Source organism: Colletotrichum chrysophilum (assembly GCF_026319265.1).
Source record: "Colletotrichum chrysophilum strain AFK26 chromosome Unknown scaffold_51, whole genome shotgun sequence".
Lineage (NCBI taxonomy): Eukaryota > Fungi > Ascomycota > Sordariomycetes > Glomerellales > Glomerellaceae > Colletotrichum > Colletotrichum chrysophilum.
In genome coordinates, this window is record NW_026517338.1 from 110,149 (window position 1) to 131,131 (window position 20,983).

At 55.1% G+C, this 20,983-nt stretch overlaps 4 protein-coding genes across 4 annotated transcripts; 3 read left to right on the forward strand and 1 right to left on the reverse strand.

Annotated features, from left to right (window-relative positions):
• Positions 1-4,895: 4,895 nt before the first annotated feature.
• Positions 4,896-6,492, forward strand: COL26b_006738 (uncharacterized protein; the record flags this gene model as incomplete). Its single annotated transcript, XM_053179550.1, has 3 exons — positions 4,896-4,976; positions 5,045-5,688; positions 5,742-6,492. 3 exons carry the CDS (start codon positions 4,896-4,898, stop codon positions 6,490-6,492), a joined length of 1,476 nt encoding a protein of 491 aa, XP_053036495.1.
• Positions 6,493-7,624: 1,132 nt separating this feature from the next.
• Positions 7,625-9,072, forward strand: COL26b_006739 (uncharacterized protein; the record flags this gene model as incomplete). Its single annotated transcript, XM_053179551.1, has 3 exons — positions 7,625-7,813; positions 7,866-8,778; positions 8,825-9,072. 3 exons carry the CDS (start codon positions 7,625-7,627, stop codon positions 9,070-9,072), a joined length of 1,350 nt encoding a protein of 449 aa, XP_053036496.1.
• Positions 9,073-9,186: 114 nt separating this feature from the next.
• ARO2 (bifunctional chorismate synthase/riboflavin reductase [NAD(P)H] aro2) lies at positions 9,187-10,479 on the reverse strand (the record flags this gene model as incomplete). Its single annotated transcript, XM_053179552.1, has 2 exons — positions 9,187-10,378; positions 10,445-10,479. The coding sequence occupies 2 exons, from the start codon at positions 10,477-10,479 to the stop codon at positions 9,187-9,189; spliced, it is 1,227 nt and encodes a 408-aa protein (XP_053036497.1).
• Positions 10,480-10,917: 438 nt separating this feature from the next.
• Positions 10,918-12,262, forward strand: COL26b_006741 (uncharacterized protein; the record flags this gene model as incomplete). Its single annotated transcript, XM_053179553.1, has 3 exons — positions 10,918-11,763; positions 11,872-11,967; positions 12,041-12,262. The coding sequence occupies 3 exons, from the start codon at positions 10,918-10,920 to the stop codon at positions 12,260-12,262; spliced, it is 1,164 nt and encodes a 387-aa protein (XP_053036498.1).
• Between the last annotated feature and the right edge of the window lie 8,721 nt (positions 12,263-20,983).

Consider the following 20,983-nt stretch of genomic DNA (forward strand, 5'->3'; position numbering starts at 1 on the left):
CTGGCTTTTGCTTCAAGACTTGATGAAATGTAGCTTAATTAAGGCCACGGCGTATAGGAGGACATTTTAACGTTAAAGACTCTGTCTCTAGCGAATCTGATGGACACGCATCAGATCTTGGGCTTGCTTTCGCGTATGAATTTCTATTAACAAGTTTTGACTGTTGATTAAATTGCGAAATGCTGAGGTTGCTAGTGTCACCTCGACTTTCTTCCCTTACTATCTATGTTCAAGAGGTTTCTAGCCCACCCACTATAGCGGTTTCATTAGTTTCTTTGTCACTTACAAAAAGTCAATTTACCCGAATTCTTCTTGCTTCGCCAACCAGTCTTGTCCCACTTCACGTTGAATCGCCAGCAATCATCCAACTGCACCTCCTCAAGCTGCTTCAGTCGTTGGCTAGAAAGAACACCTTGGACACTTTTCTGCACCCAGTCATTCTCATCATACACGCTATAGAAACGCAAGGTCTCTACAGAGTCCGGCAGAAGGCTTTCCAGACTATCCTCCGAAATCGGGTTTTCGTCCGCAGTCTCTTCTTCCTCATCACTGTCACCGACGTTAGACAGACTGGGAAGAAGATCATGCTCTTTTCCGAGCATGATAGGTTGAGGAACCGACAGGTGCTTCAGGTGCTGTAAGCCCCGTATGTCACCAATCTTGCCGCTCCATTCTGCCTCCTCGAACGAGAAGCATTCCAAGCAGTCCAAATCCAATTCTACCAGGCCTGTGCCGTGTTCGCGGAGAACCCTGCCGATATGATCAAAGTCGAGCGTGCTGTCTCCAACTGTGGATGATCCCCAGGTGATTTCCAACGTCTGTAGCGAGGGGCATGTGCGTAGGAGGTCGCAGATACCGTCGGCGTCGGCGAGAGAATCTATGAAGTGTGCGTACCTCAGAGAGCTCAGTCTTCGTGGTGTCTGGGCACTTGCTGCAAGCCTGGTATTGAGTTCCACGGCCCAGCCGCGAAACGTTTGAAGCTGTGGCAGGAGGAACAAGTCTTGGTAGTTTACCAAACGGACGGCTAACTCAGTGTCTTGATTTCTGATGCGGAACTCTTCAAGTTTTGTCAGGGGTAGAGACGACTGCGACGTTGTAGCTGAAGTCGTATCTTGCTGAGTCTGTGATGCCGACGGAGTTTCCTGACCTATTGTATCTGGACCTTGGCCTTCCACAACGGGTCCATTGACCCCTTGATTAGCTGCTCGTGAGATTATCTCCGGGAATAGCGTGTCGAAGCTTCGAGTCGCGTATTCTATCGACTTCAAGTTGGGCAGAATGGTGGCACAGTGGGCGAACCAAAGATCAGGCACGCCATCCTGCCACTCCTCGCCATGGGCCACAACTCTGAGCGCCGCATCAATAGCGGCAGACCTCGCATCGGACTGCGCGGATGCCTCCGAGTAATACGGCAAAAGGAGTGGCGTGATGTCGTCGCGGCTGAAGACGCCCTCGCCTAGGGTGACGTTCTCTACGCTCCGCGCGAGGTGTGGGTTTTCATGAAGTGTGCGCAAGAGACGTTCATGAAGCCTCCAATTGCATAAGGGCAGACTGCGATACAAACATGGTCGAGCAAGCCGCAGAAATCGAGATGAGGTGCGGCATAGCCGTGACAGTGCTGCAAGGCCCTCTGATCCTGGTTCGTTGTCATCTGTATAATCAGGTCCCCGAATGTCAAACTCGAGCTGACCGAAGATGAGCGTCCAAACTTCGTCGGGAAAATGCACCATGTTGACGTCGTGTAATTGTTGTATTGCTGGAGGATGTTAAAAGAAAGTGATTCTTCATGCCAAAGTGTCGACACAAAGGGGGAAGTCGTCAGTATGTCGATCGCCAAGGATTCTAGGCTGCAGCCCGTCTGTACGTACCAAAATGCGCCACGACCTAGTCAAACAGTGGCTGCAACGCCCTACGCAAGATCACAGCTTAGGTATGTAACAGGGCATCCGTAATAACTTTGATGAAGGAACTCTCGAAACTCATCGTTCCTTCAGCGTTCCTTTCGGGCCTTCGAGTATGCAACACTAATGACATTGCATCTCGTATGGGCCCAACACCAGACGCTCATCTTATTCTCGCGAGTCTGTTTGCTGCGAAAGTTTATCAATGACGACAATACGACACGCTAAAATTGCATAAACCCTTGCCATGGTTCACCGGGGTTTAGCAATATGAACGGTCATGATGAAAGCCATGAAGACGACGAGCTCAGTCTCAAGTCAAGACGATGAGGTCTGTCAGAGTAACACACAAATCCGAGACTCAGCCGGACGACCCCGATGGAAAAATGAAAGATCCGAAGAGCAGCTTGCATACGTTGTTGTGCTGCTTGTTAGTTGGTGCTTCATGAGCCGCTGGGGTGGATAAATGTCGTCAGAAACATCTCCAGGGCTGAACCCAGCGGTCGAGGAAACACGGAACACCAGGCCGAGTACCCGCCACATCGACCTTCAGGCGAGTGAGGGAAGCGCGGTTGGCCGCACCAACTGGCGAATGACTTCCGCTCTTTGGTTTAGAGACGGTGACATGCGGGCCGAATCGGTGGCTCTGGGCTCACTGCGACTCGACTCCAAGGAGCCTAGAGCGGTGGAGCGAACATGGGGTGGCAGGGGACTTTGGCAGCTTGCATCTCTGCTGAACAGCCTGTTGGTGCAGGCTGCAGGGTCCTTTTCTCATTCAATTTTACCCTCGTCACTCTGCTGCTTCTTCTGTTTTTTCGCTAGGTTCCTCCCGACTGCCTAACTCATCTTTTCTTTTCACTCCGCGATGCTCCGGAGGAAGTTGAGAATCGGAAGAGTTGATTATGTAGCTGACATGAGTACAGGGATGTTGCGGTGATTTTCTGACTCTCACCTCGTCCGATGAGGCCTTCGACACCCCTGTCGCGATGGCCTTGGCGGGTGTCCGGACGATTGGCCGACGATAACGCACATTTTCCAACCGGAAACGCAGCGCGACGCCCACATCTCTGAGGGGCTTCCGCCAACCGTCGCCGTCTCAATTCTCATCGTCGGAGCCCCAATCGTGTGCTCCCCCACCGCTCGCCGTTTCGTAAACTGAAAATAAACAGAAGGATTCGACAACAGCCAGTAACTAGGTTTCCGTATATGCCTTTCGACGGTATTCCAACACTTAGCCCACAGCGATGACGTGCGCTCCGCCGCTTGTCTCTCGTGTCTCCCTCTTATCTTTTACGATCCGAGGAGGGGGCGGGGGGCTCAGGATCTAGTGGTCTACAAGGCTGGTGCTGCGCTGCGGTCTTCGAGTCTGCACGATTCTCTCAGTCAGCCCTTCGCCGGTCTGGTTGGTCCGCTCTACGAGCGCGCGGCGAAAACGGCAAATCGACTCAAGGGTAAGAAGAGAGCCAAGTCTTCAGGATCAAAGGCAACAAGCGACAAGCAAGTCCTTTCGCCGGGGACTTGCCCCATCGTGCTGTATGCTGCCTGAAAACAGTGGGCAGAAGAAACCCATTACAACCCCTGTTGATAGCAAAAGCCCTTGCTCTGCTCCGAGGGCGCACGGCTGTTTCTCACTGAGTCGCCTAGGAAGGACCAGAAAGGGTATTATTGCTTATTTCTCATCTCTGATCGCAGGCTGGCAAACGGGTACCTTGCTGCCGGTGCAGTCACAAGCGAGCTGTCTTTTTGGTGATGGTGGCTGTCAGCTCGGCCGATTCCGCACGTGTAGGCAGTCGAGCAGACAGGGATTGTGAGTGGGAATGGTGGTGCGCGAGAGGCCGCTAGCGAAGGATTCGGCATGTCGTCCGCAATTCTCCCAGAGGCCAAGCATTGGGCAATCCTTGTCCGCTCCAACAAGCTTAAGATGTCGGGCGAGAGCCTGATGACAGGGCGACAGGGCTTAGGCAGATGCCACATGCTACCTCCGCGAGAGAGAGCGTTTGGACAGGACGGTCCAGACCTCGAACCGCTGGGCAGATCTCCGACAGGAGACTTCCTTGTCGTCGACGCTGCTGATCCCTTCTTGTCCTGAGTTCAGATCAGTAACGAGACGTTGGCCCGCCGGTCTCCAGCATAGCGGGATATCAAGATGCCTTCGTCTTTCTTCCAGGAAACATTACCAAGCCTCATCGCTATAGTCCGCCGCCGAGCTTCTTCATCTTCGTCAATAACAATTAGTTGAAGCCTAAAGTCGGGCGAAGTAATTTCCCATGCACGGCAAGAGCGGCTTCTAACTAAAGTAATGTCTCTTGGCCTGCCGCAGCGTCTTTCGCGCCGCAGCCTGGCGGCACAGCAGGCACGAAGCTCACCGCAGACAGACACACAACTCACCCAAGCTAACACTGCAAAAGCACGATCCACTCAGCCCATCAAGCATGTTCCCAAAAGACAACCAACGGCGGTTCGCAACGGCCGCACCCCCCTGTCCCTCAGAAGTTGCCATATCGGGCAAGCGCCCACAGCCAACCCTGCAGGAACCGAGGGTTCCCTTCTCTTCCTCTCCTCTGACGGTCAGAGTCTGAGTCTAGGAACCATGGAGGGCATGCGCCACCTGTTCTTGGCTCTCTAAGCCTACTTACCCGGGCGTCCTCACGATGGAGTCAGGCCAGTCGCCATACCGGGGTGTGTATGCTCAGGCGCAATCGCGGCGTACCGTACCCGTGGGGGCCGCCGCGGCAAACGCCAGATAGCCTGTCAGTCTCAAGGCAGAAGCTGTAAGGCATGTAACCCGATCTGGGTGGTCCTCGAGTGAGGGCGGCGGATGTGAGGCAGAACGCACGATACATAATGCCGCATGGTTCGCTGTTCAGTCTCCTTTGTTGGGCCCTTCTCACCCGTTTGCATATTCCGTTTGCCCACGCCGATCAAACGTGCTCTTGACAGCTCAAGCCTTCCTCGCGCCCCCGTTGACCAGACGGCTTACGCCACACCTCGACGATGAAGTTCATCACCTGCCTTGCGGGCCTCTTGGCCGCCGTGACCCAAATACAGGCCGCGGCCGTCATCGCCCACTTTATGGTACTGCCGATCACCACCCTTCCCCGTCTCCGTTTGATGATCACGATCGCCCTAACAATCCCTCGCAGCTCATCAACACCAAGAACTACACCATGAGCGACTTTGAGGATGACTTCAAGCTCGCCAAGGAGGCTCACATCGATGCCTTCGCGCTCAACATGGGCATGACGGACCCGCACACCGCCGAAGCCCTCGACGTCGCCTTCACTGCCGCCGCCAAGGTCGGTTTCCACCTGCTCTTCTCCTTCGACTACATGGGCGGTGAGCACGGCGGTGCGCCGTGGCCCGTGGAGACCATCCTCGAGATGGGAGACACGTACTTCCAGCGCGAGGAGTACCTCAAGTACGGCGGCAAGCCCGTGGCTTCAACATTTGAGGGCACCGAGAACGCCGAGGACTGGATTGAGATCAAGAACAAGACAGGCGCCTTTTTCATCCCTGACTGGTCGTCTGTTTCTCCCGAAGAGGCCCTCGGTCTTGCGGGTGGCATCGCCGATGGTCTGTTCAGCTGGAACGCCTGGCCCATTGGAAGCACCAATATGGACACCAAGGGTGACGCTGCCTATATCTGGGCTCTTCAGGGGAAGCCTTACATGATGCCTGTCTCCCCATGGTTCTACACCAACCTTCCTGGGTACAAGAAGAACTGGGTTTGGCGTGGTGATGATCTCTGGTATGACCGCTGGAAGCAGGTCTTGGACATGCAGCCTGAGTATTAAACCCCCTTTCCAGTGATTTCACGACCACGACACTAACACACAATAGCTTCGTCCAAATCATCTCATGGAACGACTACGGAGAGTCCCACCACATCGGCCCCGTCCGCTCCAACGCTCTCGAGGCCTTCTCCGTCGGCGAGGCCCCCTTCAACTACGCCCTCGACCATCCCCACGATGGCTGGCGCCACTTCCTCCCCTACCTCATCGACACCTACAAGCGTGCCATCCCCGCCTCCATCACCGAGGAGGGCTTCATGGCATGGTACCGCGGCTCGCCCGCCCTCGCCTGCGCCGACGGCGGAACCGTCGGCAACTCCATCACCCAGGCGCAGAAAACCATGGCCGTGTCCCAGGTCGTCCAGGACAGGATCTTCTTCTCCGCCCTTCTCAACTCCACCGCCGAGGTCACCGTCTCCGTCAACGGCAAGACGCAGAAGGGCAACTGGACATCCGTCCCAGACGGCGGCAAGGGTGTCTACCATGGCAGTGTGCCCTTCACCGAGGGAGGCGACGTCGTCGTCACCATGGCCAAGTACGGCATTGAGATTGCCAAGATCGAGGGCAAGAAGATCCTGACGGATTGCCCTGACGGTCTGACTAATTGGAACGCCTGGGTTGGAAGCACCGAGGCGCTGCATGTTGACGATCCCAACCCGACGCCGACGCAGACTGGCGATGGCCCCAAGAGCACTGCCTCCAGTGATGATGACTCTGCTGCCATGTCTCTGAGTCAAAGTCGTGGTCTTGTGTATATGGTTGTAGCCCTTGTGAGCTTGATTGTTGCCGGCGCTGTGTGATTGAAGGATGAACAAAAGATGACGTTTATGAGGACAAAATGAAGTTGTCCAAGGATGACGACGAGAACTAAGAAGATTAGAAGTTTTGGCGGGCGCTTTGCATGATACCCCTGTAAGAGATAGATACCCGGTGGCGAATTGGATTTGAGCGTGGACTTGGGAATGACTTTTGACTCTCAGATATCAAGGACTCGTATGGCAGTTAACAACATATAGTCTCCAGGGAGAGATTGCCTCATCATGTAAAAATTCTTATTTAGACATATAACTTCGATTCTTGGCAATGCCTTGCAACACATTTAAAATCAGGATTAGATGCACTAATCTGACATGATCATCAAATGCCCGACAAGAACGAGATCATCTTTTGAGCAGATGATAATATCGTAGTCTTCGAAGCCTCTTCGGCTCCAACTATCATGAAGCCCCAGTCTTTGGGCATCGCAATTACCTCTTCGTTCACAACTTCTCACTTTCCCGTCTTCTGAATATGTTCACGTCTACAGAGAATGCACCTGCTCCGAAGGCTGGAAAGTATATCAACATTCCACGTAACATATGTCTATACCTCAATGCATGGAAGACACAGACATCTCATCATGGTCGGTTGGCATACGGCCTTCATTACTGAGTATGAGGTTTGTAAATGTTCTAGGGAAGTGCCGTCAATGTTAGTAGGATATTCATGACATAGGATTTTGAATCCTGGCTTTATAGGCGGGCCTGCTGTGTTCTGAGGAAAAGCAAGTTCTGAGCCCTTGAGTACAATATTGTGCCATAAGAATGACTACGTACAGCTCGTGTAAATTCACGAGCTTGGCGCTGTACACTGCAATTTCAGCACCCCCTGAGGCTTTGTTCAGCCTCGGTGAGAGCCGCTCACCGAGACGGGGATCAGCATCCATGCAGCGTAGGATTCAAGGTTCCGGCAATCCAGCTGCCTTTCCGGGACTAGATAAGATGCCGACCTCCACGAAAAGAACATGCGGTCCATGCCTCAAACGGGGCTTGGACGTCATCCGATCTCGCTTCTCTCATCTCATCGTCAAGCTCTAGACCCCTCCTCAACGTCGATCTCTCACTCAATTGATCGTGAAACCATCTTATATCTGCCATTGACCGTAGTGACAAGATGCACTGGCTCACTCCGCTCATCGCAGCGGCGGCCTTCCTCGGGGATCCCGTCGTCAGCGACCCCAAGCCAAAGTACAATCCTCTCCCTCCGCTCCGCGAACAAACCCGGGTGCAAGATGCCTGGACCGAGGAGCGTAAAGCCACGATTCCAGCCTTGCTCAAGAAGCATGGAGTCGATGCCTGGCTGGTATGTCAACGTCTCATCCATCCCCCTCACCAGCCATCTAACGCATCCGCAGATAAGCCAGCGCGAATACGCCGAGGAGACAGTCTTCTGGTCCCTCAAACCAGCAACAACCTTCTCCGCCCGCCGCCGCACCACATGCCTCTTCCTCGCCGAGCCCCTCGCCCTCGCCTCCTCCCTGCCCAAAGAGCCGGGCTGCATCGTAGGCTGGACCACCGATGTCTGGGAGATCCTCAAAGAGCAGCTCGAAGCAGCCAACCCCGCGACCATCGCCATAAACGCGCACCCCGAGATCGCCTTTGCGAGCGGCCTGCACGCGGGCGAGTACCAGGCCATGGCGAACGGCCTCGGCGGGGCTTGGACGAGCAGGATGGTGGTCAAGCCCGAGATCGCGGTCGAGTTCATCGCGGCCCAGCCCTCGTCGAAGCTGCCGCAGTACCGCGAGATCATGGAGACGGCGTGGGCCATGATCGCGACGGCCTTCAGCGCGGAGGTCGTCGTGCCGGGGAAGACGACGACGGGGGACGTGGAGTGGTGGTTGCGGGAGGAGATCCTGGCGCACAACTTCTCGACGTGGTTTCAGCCGAGTGTTAGTGTTGTCGACGAGGCGCTGCCGTGGGCGATGGAGATAGAACGCGGCGTGGGCGAGGGAGCGGGTGGGAGGATTATTGAGTATGGGGATATGTTGCATGTCGATTTCGGGCTGTCTGCGATGGGGTTGAATACCGATACGCAACATCTGGGATACGTGCTGCGGCCGGATGAGACGGATGTCCCAGAATCGCTCAAGGAGGGTTTGAAGAAAGGAAACAGACTTCAGGATATTGTGAGGGAGACCATCACAGTCGGTCAGACGGGAAATGAGATGCTGAAGACGTCTCTCAATCAAATGCATAAGGAGGGAATCCAGGGACGTGTCTACACTCACCCCATTGGAGACTGGGGCCATTCTGCTGGTCCATTAATCGGTAAGTCGCCGCCTCAACTTGACTAGCATTGACTAACCCTCGCCAGGCATGACGAACATGCAGGACTATGTGTCGGCATCCGGCGAGCTGGCTGCAGTCAGGAATATGTGGTTCAGCGTCGAGCTGCTCGTGGAGCACTACGTCCCTGAACGAAACCAGACACTCTGGTTCGCTCTGGAAGAGGACGTCTACTTCGCTGGCGAGGAAAAGGGCTGGCAGTGGGTATACGGGCGGCAGGAGGAGTTCCACCTGGTGAGAACAGCCAAGAAGCAGGAAGCGATTGAAGAATTGTAAACCGAGTCACATAACAAATGGACGTATTTCAAAAGGTCCAATGACCAAAAGGGGAATCTATCATGATTGCTTTTTTAGTGCCCGTATTTACAACGAATTCCGCTCCCATCCCTTTTACGCCTTTCCGTTCTCCTTCTTGACAGGCGGCAACAGGCTCCTCGTCAGCTGTCTCGCGTGCTGCGCCATGAGCGCGTCCATCAGCACAATGGCCGCCATACCCTCGACGATAGGGATAGCGCGGGGCACAACACAGGGGTCGTGACGGCCCTTGGCGGCCAGGACGCCCTCGCTCTCACCGTCGTAGGTCGCCGTCGTCTGGTCCTGGCCAATGGTGGCGGGGGGCTTGAAGGCGATGCGGAAGTAAATGGGCGCGCCGTTCGAGATGCCGCCCTGGATGCCGCCGGAGTAGTTAGTCTTGGTTGTCAGCTTGGAGCGCGGGATGCCCATGCGCTGGCCCTCGGCCTGGATCTCGCTCTCGGGGGTCTTGACGAAGGCGTCGTTGTGCGTGGAGCCGGGGATCTCGCAGCCGCCGAAGCCGGAACCGATCTCGAAGCCCTTGGTGGCGGGGATGCTCATCATGGCGTGGGCCAGCTCGGCCTCGAGCTTGTCGAAGCAGGGCTCGCCGAGGCCGATGGGCGGGTTGCGGATGACGCAGGTGACGGTGCCGCCGATGCTGTCCTCGCGCTTCTTGAAGTCGCTGATGCAGTCAATCATCTTCTCGTTTGTCTCCTCGTGGGGGCAGCGGACGGGGAGGAACTCGTCGACGGTCTTGCGGTCGATGGTGTTGAGGAGGGAGAGGAAGGCGGGGTTCGTGGACGGGGTCGGGTGCTCGGGGGTCGGGGGGAAGAGGTGGACGTTGCCGACGCTGGTGGTAAAGGCGGTGATTGTTGTGCCGTAGGCCTCGCGGAGGTACTTCTCGGCGACGGCGCCGGCGGCGACGCGGGCGATGGTCTCGCGGGCGGAGGAGCGGCCACCACCGGAGCTGGCCTTGACACCGTACTTCTCGAGGTAGGTCCAGTCGGCATGGGACGGGCGGGGGTACATGTCCATGGTGGAGTTGCCGTAGTCTTTGGGACGCTGGTCCTCGTTCTGGACGATCATGCCGAGCGGGGTGCCCAAAGTGACGCCGAACTCGGTGCCGCTCTGGATGACAACGCGGTCCTTCTCGTTTCGCGGGGTGGTGAGGGCGCTCTGGCCGGGGCGGCGGCGGTTCAGCTGGGGCTGAACATCGGACTCGGTGAGGGTCAAGCCGGGCGGCACGCCGTCGACGATGACGCCGACGGACTTGCCGTGGGACTCGCCGTAGCTGTTTGGCGAAAAGGTTTAAGTTAGTCCATTGGCCATTGAAAGGTTTGTATCGGACGCGACGCACGTCGTGACCTTGAAGTAGTTGCCGAACGTCGACATTTTGGAGGTTTGGTGGTGAAGATTGGGAAAATCTGGGCCGATGTTCGGTGAGTCAAGCCAAAAATCCAAAAAGAATTCGAGTCGTCCGATGCGGGGTGGAGGGGTTCGTTTGCTTTATACGCATGGCCCCGGTAATGAGGTGGGGCTTGGCTTTACAGGGATCATATCGTTGATGAGGGAGAAATTCTGATAGATGCAACCCTCAACCTCATCTCAACACTCACTCGTCCTCGTGTTGACGACTCATCACAGATCACGGTAAGTGACTCATTCAACTCCATAATTTCCGTGGAATTCTAATGAATGTTACAGGCTAAAATCCAATTGCTTGTGCCACAAAGACGATCCACCTCGGTCAACCCTCACCGAACGCTCAGCACGCCCCGAAACACAATGTCATTGTCATAAGCATCGGACTCATCCCCTACCACCGTCACCATGTTCGCCGCTCGCCCGGTCTTCAGGACCTTGAGCCACATCAAACACCAACAAAACCTCCGCCCCTTCTCAGCCCTCGCCGCAAACCCCTCCTCAAAAACCCAAGTCTACATCTCCAACTCCCGCTCGCCGTACATCAACCTCTCTATAGAGCACCACCTCCTTCAGACAACACCATCCGACTCCAACGTCCTCTTCCTCTACACCAACCGCCCGAGCATCGTCATAGGACGTAACCAGAACCCGTGGCTCGAAGTCAACCTCCCGCTCCTGCAGTCTCTAGACCGCAGCCGGGATGCCATCGACCTCGTCCGCCGCCGCAGCGGAGGCGGCACCGTCTTCCACGACGAGGGAAACGTGAACTACTCCGTCATCTGCCCTCCCGCCAACTTCGACCGCGACAAACACGCCGAGATGGTGTGCCGTGCGCTTCACAAGCTGGGCGTGCCAGACGTGGCCGTCAACTGTCGACACGACATCGTCATGACCACGCCCTCGGCAACCCCCATCCCCTTGTCGTCTTGCACGGGCAAACCCCTCGCGAACGCAGAAAATACGTACAAGATTTCCGGATCGGCGTACAAACTCACCCGTTTACGCTCCCTCCACCACGGAACCTGTCTCCTTTCCTCCCCGAACTTGCCACGCATCGGCAGCTTTCTCCGCTCGCCGGCGGAGCCGTTCATCAAGGCTCGCGGTGTTGAAAGCGTACGCTCGCGTATTCGCAATGTTGGCGTCGATGATACGAGGAAGTTTGAGGAAGCGGTGGTTGAGGAGTTTGGAAAGATGTACGGTGCGTTCGACGTGGAGGCACGGCTAGGGGAAGAGGCGGGACAAGTTGAAAGCGTGAAAAAGGGGATCAAGGAGCTCGAGGCAAGTTGAATATCATGACAATTCAACATCATGTTGCTTTGATCGCGGCGAAACCCTCAGCTAACGGCATTCACATTGCAGTCGCGAGAATGGATCTACGGTCAGACACCACTTTTCACCTTCTCAACGCATCCATCAGAAGAAGATGACAGGGAACGCCCCGAGCTACCCGGCAAGGTAAGGAATATGCCTCGCCTCTCACAACATCACAGGCGTTGATCACTCTCATGGGGCTAACGAAAGCATTTAGTTCAAACTCTCATTCGAATCTCGCCACGGCCTGATTCAACAGTTCGCCCTAGAAGGGCTCTCGTCTGCTCAGCCCCAGGCTCTCTCCGAGTCCATGATCAACTCCCAGATCTGGGAAATAGACGACTGGACGCGGCGACTGCGTGATGGCGGCCTAGATGCAGGTGATTCTTCAACCGTTGGACCATGGCTGAACTCTCTGCTCGGCAAGAGAAAGGTGTAGGAACAACGGGCTTCGAGGCCTGCTGAGCACCTGGAACTTGCGAGGCGACAAGCCTCACATTACACATGCCGAGATTTAGGCCTGTTCGTTGCCGACCGTACGCGTATCTGCCAACTTAGCTACCTAGTTGACGAGGCGGATGCCCGGAAGATCAGTGATCGGTCAAAGATCCCGAATGCTTGTGAGGGTCGACGGAGATGAAGTTGCTCCAAGTCCAACTCAACAAGAACACAGATACAATTTGCGTCGAGGCTTCATTCAGTATCTCTGATAAAGCTTGCGGAGAAGCCGGGGGCGGTTAGACTGTGTGTCGTGAACTAGGTGGATTTGATAATCCCTGGACATCATCCCATAGACGTGTAAGATCTGGCGATATACCATATAATACAATTCCTAAACATATTAAGCACTCTCGGGTGTTATATTTTGATTCTATTGGGTAGGCTATCCGGGCTCGGACATGTCTCTCAAGTTCGTCGCAGTTCTTCGGTCTCGTTGGCGAACGGCATTCATCACGATATGAGCTCCTCTGTTACTTCATGAGCTACGTTGAAGAGAACCAACGGTCAGCCATTTGAGTTTCGTTATTTCTAAGCACTTCTAGACACGCAGTTCCAGACGACTGCGCTTTTCATCCTCAACTTCGCACGCAAATTCACACATGTGTTTCTCAAACCCCCAACCAACATCGTCATCACAAGCCAACGCCAATATCACAATTCCAAAAAAGAATTCGAATCACCCCGACCATGTGAATCCTCTGTCTCACGGAGAAAGAGGCAAAAGCGTACCCCTAGAGGAAAGAGGAACATCAAGCAACAGGACCCTTCCTGACCACCTTCCCCGTAAGTATCATCACCAGTTCCAATCCGAGACATCACACTCACTCAGCTCAACACTTTCCCAAAGCCACTTCTTTCCCTTCACCCTCCCCCCCTTCCACCGTTCAGCATCCCCAAATCGGGCACATATCTTCATCTGTTTCTAAATGGCACCCCCGATAACCGCCGATTCTACGTTCCAGAGAGACTCTCACATCACGCGCGGGAAGTCGGTGTCACAGCATTGCTCCCATCCCGACATCCAAGACATTTTCTTTCGCTCACTCACCACCTCGAGAGAAACTGCGACAACTAGTCCAGATTTGATAATCCAGACACTACACACCCATCAAAGAATTCCACCTTTCCCAGACACGGGTTACACAAACCCAGCGAAATGCTGGCCGTTAAAAGACAACAGGTCCGAGTATGGTAACAATTCTCCAAGACATACATATCTCCTCCCTGCTTTTCCTCCGCTCCACTGCCGAAGCGATCTCCGGGAACTCACTCACCAACATTCACTCCGAGGTAGCATTCCTCTTCGCACCCACTCACAAAAAACACATCCCATTCTCGCAACTTTCCCATCACGAGAGATGGCGCGGCCCATGATAAGGGAAGAAGTGGAAAGGAAGGTGGACCGGACCGGGTGTGCTGCGTGAAACATCTCCAATCAGGCAGATCGTCTCTCCCCCTCCTGTCTTCGAGCAGCAGACGACGAGCGACGCAAAGAAAGACCATCAGCAAGGAAGAAAGATACCGGTCTGTTTCTGCCTCGCCACAAGCTCCGTCTAATTCTCTATCAAGCCCCAGGCAGCGTGCTACCTAGACAAAACGGTCGGTCACCATACCATGCCACACGCCATTCACATCCCCCCTCCCCCAAAGAACGAACGTTGCACCAAGGAAGGCCGTCGCACCAGTCACTGGTCACCCCCAGCCCGGAAACCAGAACATCAACGTAAACCAGAAAGGCGGAAGAGGAAAAGGAAGAAGAAAAAAGGTGTGGCTGCATACTGCACACCCGTAGCATCACCATCATCATCATCTTCTTCCCTCGTCTCCAACTTCTAAATCCCCTCCGTCGTCATCGGTAGACCATCCATCTCTTAGCTCCCATCCTAGCCTCCCGTGCTACGAGATAGGCGCAATCAAGAGTGACGCGTGCTAGAGGCCCTTATGTGACAGACCGGGAAGCCCAAACCACCGGGTGCGCGTGGGATGACTTACACACGAGAACACAGTGATTAGTTACTGTCCATCATCTCTTCCCGCGCGGATGGATGAGGTGCCTTGCCCTTAACCGAGACATGCCGTCAGGATAACAAGACGAGCACCACAACGTGACGAGGCGCAAAGCCGACAAGCCCGTAAAAGACAGCGTGAGTGAGTGTGGTGCGGCTTTCGTATTACGATATGATATTCATCCCCCATCGTCACACGCATCCATCCCTCTGCTCCTCCCCCGACGCCGTTGTCGCCTTCTTGAACAGACACTCCCTACCCCTCACAGGATTTCTCCAGCACCAGGAAGAAACCGAAGATCACCATTCACTAGCTAGCGAACATGCAGGGATGTGATCGTCCATCCATCCCCCGCCCAAAAGTCGTTCTTAGGAGAGGATTGGCAGCCAGACACAGCCCCAAGCACCCCGCCCCCAAAATTTGGGATGACGTGCAGCAGCACAGAACACCTATTGTCCAGTCCAGACCCCAACCACCAAACCAACAACACCAACACCAACACCAACACCAAGCGGCGCGCTGTGCTTGTGCTGACGACCCAGCAAGTTTCCGTCCGGGGTTTGCCCACTAAAAACCCCCTCCACGAGCCGAAGCTTCCCACCTCACAGCTTCTTAACCAGATTTCCCCGCGGAACTGTTACTTAATAGCAAGCACGCTAAGAAAAGAGACACATCACTTTCACATAGGCCAAGGAGCAGAGCAAGTCATGCAAACTCGTTGGTCAGACCCAAGCAAACCAACACCCAGCTGCGCCGCAACCACGCATCGCCGGGGCTTTTTCGTTCACCTTGGATCTCACGGTCAGCAATGAACGTCACCCCCGGCCCGCCCAGGCAGGCGCGTGTCACACCGGGATCCCCGCCGGCGCCCTCACCTTTTCCCCTTCTAGTCGCCGCTCGCTTCCCCATCACACACATCCTTTTTTCTTTTCTTTTGCGAGCTCATCCGTGATAGATGACCAACTCGTTCTGCTCGACCAATCCCCTCTCAAAACCCCGAGACATTGGAGAGCCGAGAGAGGGGCGGGTTGCGTCGGGTGTTTTGAGCCCAGAGTGAGAAATGCGGAGGAGGCGGGATAGCTCCATGGTTACACACACCACCAGCGTTGTGTATGCTCGCTCCGTCTCCCGGTGTGTCAGACCAATCAGCCCCTCGAAAAAAGCTGAGATGTGATAGTGGCGGCTACATCGAATAGTGAGCCATAGCCATGCTTGGGAACAGGAAGAGAAGGCCCGGCGTAAAACCGCAAACACATGCAGCCGTTCACGAAGGGAGGCAGACGCCCGGCCAAATCGGTGCGATTCCTCGCCCGCTTCGGAGCAAACCAGCTCCTGCCCTGCCCCCCTCGGCGAGCGAATAATCTCGGCCGCCCCTCCCCTTTCCCCCTCCTCCGCATTTCTCGAGCCCCCTTTCGTCTCCATAATACCCCGGATGAATGCGTATCTCTTTTTTTGCTTTTTCCGAGGGCGCGCATCTCGACCGGGCCGGGGGGTTGCTTGCTTGCTGAGAGACAGTCAACGTCGGCGTCGTCAACGGGGGTTTACCTGCGCAAGAAATCACATCGCGAGTCAAGCCATGCTCTAGCTGAGCGACCTGAGCAGTCATCCGCCAGCGATCAGCTCGCCGTGGCATGGAATAGCGAGCCTTTCTTTTTTTTTCCCGCTCTGCAGCTTACAGTCTGGGGAAAAGCGGGAGGGCTGAACAGTACGTGTTTGATGTGCAGGACATGGTGTGTGCGTGTACTGGGGGGTTATCCAGACAATGCTGTGCAAGGAGCAATGATGCCATGATGAGTAAAGATGTTCATCTTCCCCATGCTTTAGGGCAGCCGGTTTCACGGCTGCTTCCAACCAAGGTCCAACGGCTTTCCCGCCTCCCCCAGACGTCTGATATTCTTGACACTTTGCTAGGCGCAGATCCGTGGGAAAGTAAAGAGAGTGTGTGGTGTACAGGCAACGTTCAAGGTCGGAGGAGGAGGGGTGAAAAAACACCAAGAGGCGCGCAAGCCGCAAACCCCGCCACCCCGGATAGAACCATGGGGGCTACCGGACGGGCGCGAACGTCGACGCCAACGGCTCGCGAGGGTAGTAGCCAACAGAGACATTTCGTAAACGTGATGAGCACATGTCAGACCAGTTAGGGGAAGGAAAAAAAAAAAAAAACAGTGACGGGGGACAAAAGCAAAAGGGGATAGGGGGCGGAATTAAGTGCAACGCCATACAAGAAACGTAAATGCCAGCCGGTGTTCGCTGAAACGACGGAGGTCGAGACTGAAGCTGCGATGTGAGCAGTCACATTCCGGAGACCCTGCAAAGAGAGTGTGTCCGTGAGGGAGCGCAAAAAGCTGGGGTAAGGTGTCAGCAGGGGTGCGATCGACCCGACGACCACCAGATGAAGGGAGAGAGTTCCTTTCGGGGCTCGCATTGCGTTTCCACACGTGTGCCCAATTCTAATCGCGCAAGCTTGAAATCAGCTGTAGTTTGGGGTTGATTTTCAAGTTTGAAGTTGAGGCCTAGAAGAGAAAGGAGCGTCGCCTCCGGAGACTAGAGAGCGAGGTTTATCTTTGAGAAGAAGCAGAGAGTTCGGGTCGATCGACATGCGCCGCTCAACGGTGAACCATGCTTGCCATGCTTCAAGAACCCAGTGCCGGAGTTTTGCGTAGACGGGATTGAACGGATGAGGTTTTCTATTTGCGTCGCGCGAAAACATAGCACAACAAAACTGGAAAAGGTAAATTTGTCGTTCGAGCTTGCTCTAGTTCCCGTTGCCTTGCAGACAGGATGATGCATGGTGCTCGTCTATTGCGTCGTCCCAGTCGCTGGGTGCGCTCTTTTCTGTTGTGCGGCCATAGACCGGCGTCGCTTGGAGCGGGATACTCAAGAGGCGACGTTGGTGCGTGGGCAGACAAGTTGAGCCACGACTCAGTCGCGCGCATGTACGGAACGGTGTGGCAGCCATCGACGATAACCTCGTGCGCGGGCAGCTGATTTGGGCCTGCCCGTCCGGCCACCGCAAATTTCGGCATTGGGTGTTGACCCCATATCCGACGCGCTGAGCACCGCGCAGCCCGCCTGCATCACCGAGCCCCCTTTCTCCTTAGGGGTCTCCGGCCCGTAAATTGTGTCCGGATCTGTCAGGTTCACGATGTCCTCACTTTTTTCCCCCCTCGCCCAAGGGATGTGGGTGCGTTGTCGTCCTTTATCGTGCGCTACACCGCAAACAGCCTTGGGCCGGGGTTGACAGCAGAGCTGGACATCGTCCCAACTCGGGGAGAGTCAGCGATTGGGGGATTCTGGTGCGGGAGCGCCGTCGACGATGGAAGACCCTGGGCTCTTTCTCCGCAATCTGAGGCCGGTGTGGCAGTCTGGACCCGGCCATTTGGGGGCAGAAGAGGCCCCGTGGTCAAGACTCTGCCTGGGAAGGGAATGCAAAAGCGAAGCCATCGTGAGATTGTTTTCTGACATGTTTCGTTCGGCAACCACCCCTAGCTGCCACGTCGCTCGCTTCTTTTCGGTTCGACGCAGGGACGGCGCAGAAGGGCACTAGCCGTCTCCGTAGACGGGGAAAATAACTATCACCGTATGTAGTCTGCTTGACTTGAGGAGGGCAGACGAGCGGTGGGTCTCAAAGCCTTCTATGGAGGCGTACAAATTTGATCCTCCACCCCCTCTGCCGAAACGAGGTCATCGTGGCCTGGATCGTTCTGGATCTTTGCGCCTTATATTGTTCCGCACCGGTAGGAATGAACCGTCCCGCCCGTTCAGTCCATCATTACCGGCAACGAGCCATTCTCAATTCAACGTGGATCCAGCTGCCCGGGGCTGCCTTTGGCCGCTTTCAGCAGTGTGGCGTCGGACGCAAATTTTTGTGGCCAAACGTGCAACGGTGCTGACGGCTAAGACGTAATGCAAGCCAGGTGAGTTGTAATATTCGAGTCGGAGGTGTTTTATTGTGTACTGGGGTGATGGATGTTGTTGGATGATGTGACGAGAACCTCATCACTGAGATTGTGTAGATCTCAGCAAAAGATGAGATCTCGGCGTACTGATGAACATCATTAAGCGTTGGTCCGTGGTCAACCTGACTCTCGAATGACAGTAGCCGCCCGCTAGGGGTGCCAAGGAGGCGAAGTATCGCAGAGGTACAGGCACATGCGTACCTGATCTCATGCAAAGTTGAGACCTGAACAGACCACCAAATCGACAGAGAGTGATACTGCTGGAATTTCTCAACAGCCAGTGGACCCGTTGGTACTCTGGAGGATTGAGCCCACATCGTCTGCAGTGATCGTCGATAATCCGTGCTGGTAAGGGAGAGAAAACCGACCCTAGTGCTGCTAGACGATGGAAAAAAGGACCCGGACAAATGGGACCTGTTCACGATGGGCCTCAAATCCCACTCTTCCAGTGAGGTCCATTCCATGTACTGAGGTACACCGGCGGCCGGGCTGCCGCCGCCGCACTCCCGTTTGTGTGCTAGCTAGGTCCGCACTGGCCATTGCCGTCGTCGCTTCGTAATGTTTCCGACGTGACAGCGGCATGCGGTGGGCATCGGAGCGACTGATGGGAGCCTCTGGCCCGAAACGCTCTCGATCCCATCGTGAAATATGGGTTGTGCCGAGACGCCATTGCATGGTGCTGTCGGGGGTGCTGAAGCTGCCCAAGTCAGAGTGCTGAGAGCGGCCGACGGCGCGTACTCCGTAGTTTCCATGTTACCGTCTCTTCCCGAGGCCAGCATAATAGGTCGGGGGTAGCTGCTAACCTGGATCGGGTAGTCTAACAGAACAAAAGCTCTCAAGTCCGATCACTTCTCCTCCTTCCAAAGCTCGCTCGGCGAGTTTAGTTGGATGTCACCATGTTGTCCAATAGTTGCATAGCATGGGCACCGCCCGGGAAGGTTGCTGCCGTCAACGCCCTGGGCCCCGTGTTTCCTTTCGTTACTTTTCGATGATGGCCCGGGCCGATGAAAAGTACGACTGAGAGCAGTTCTGAGCTTACGACTTGGCCTGGCAATGTATGACAGACGCAGCTCATATCGTAGAGATGATAAAATGTTGAAGCAAACTGGCGAGGGAGGGGCTGCCTGGCGAACGGCTTGCGGCTAAAAAAATCTGAAGCAGAGATCGACTTCGGACAGAAATGTCGAGCAGGGCAGCTCAGGAACACATTGCCATGCGTGTCCGTGGCATCTTGAGGTCCCGAAAGTCGTCCTCAGTGTGCTCATAATCCACGGCTCTAGCCCCCCCCTCCGGCTGATGCAAGCTGCAACAAGAGTGGAGCCATTTGGGCTTCGAAAAGACAGTCGGAGCCACAGAGGAAGGGGCCAAGCAAGAAACCTGCAGCGTCTCTCGCGCCGTGTTCCCACTCGAAGCCATCGACATTGACGGCGGCTCCAGTTCAACTCCACTGTGCCTGCCGTTCCGTCCAAGGATGAGGGGATCATGGTTTGGCGACCCAGTCGCATGAATGGGGGCGGTTGGGGGTGGCCGGTGAACGACGATCATCTCTGATCTGGCGTCAACCAGGGGCACGATTGAGGCTTGGGCTACAAGAGAGGGGATTCGCGAAGTCAATTACATTAAACCTGTGATGTGTCTCTTCGGTCGTTTCAACGCCAGCGGAGACGCCGGCAAGTTGCTGAACGAAGCGAGCGACACTTCGATAATCTGAGCAATTGAGGAATTGGTGACATAACCGTCAACCGATTCCCCATTTTAGGCACAAATATCTTGCGAGTTGTTCGCCAAGATACTGTAGTGGATGAACGAGAAACATCAGGCACTTGTCTTCTACGTGCCACAAGTGTTCTGCGCTTGTACGAGGCAGCAAGGGTCTGCTATGAATCACTTCGTCCTTGTCAACGCCGCCGCTAAACGGATTGATTGCGTTTCTGCTTCTGACTGGTTGGCTCGTCTGGCCTGCAAAAGTCTATCCTGCGTCCGTGTCCGCCGAGCTTGCGATCATCGCGGCCGCAGAGTTATCCCGCGGAAGATCCACTGTCTGATCATTGAATGCCGAGAATGCGAACGAAACCAGTGTCGTAGCCCGGGGCTGAGGACGAGGAGAGAATGTCAGGCAGTTGTCCGGAATCAAGCGAGAAGACCGGCTTAGCTAGCCGGTGTGTAAGATCCCGGCGCCGGTCCTGATGTTTTTCAAGAGGCTTCTCCAAGGGAAGCTGATTAAACATGGACCAAAGGGGCACAACACCAATTGTGTATACGGTGTACGGTATCAGGCCACTCAAGAACATCGGCACATCTTGTCAGGCCAGTGCCAAGTCTGGGCCATGCTGCCATGGGTGGTTAATGGTGCATCGCTATGGACCTTGCTAGTGGCAGTAACTCGTCTGCAGTTTGTATCGCGCCTGGACATATCTCGAATCCTTGGCTTGTATGAATGGGGCGTCAGAGCCTTGGGTCGAAGCACTGTACCCTGCCGCAGACTCAAGACATGATGTACAGGTTGCATGTGAGATTTGCAAGTTTGTGAGAATGGGAATCCAGAGACACGCGGCAGGAAGACGCATCCGACGTGCTGCTGATTGCGCATCTTTGCTTTTCCTCAACCCAATTCAAAGCTGCTGGGGTTGGTGCATTAGGGTCTCGACCGTGGCGTCAAATTTGGGCCAAAAAGGAAGAATGCAGAGACAGGA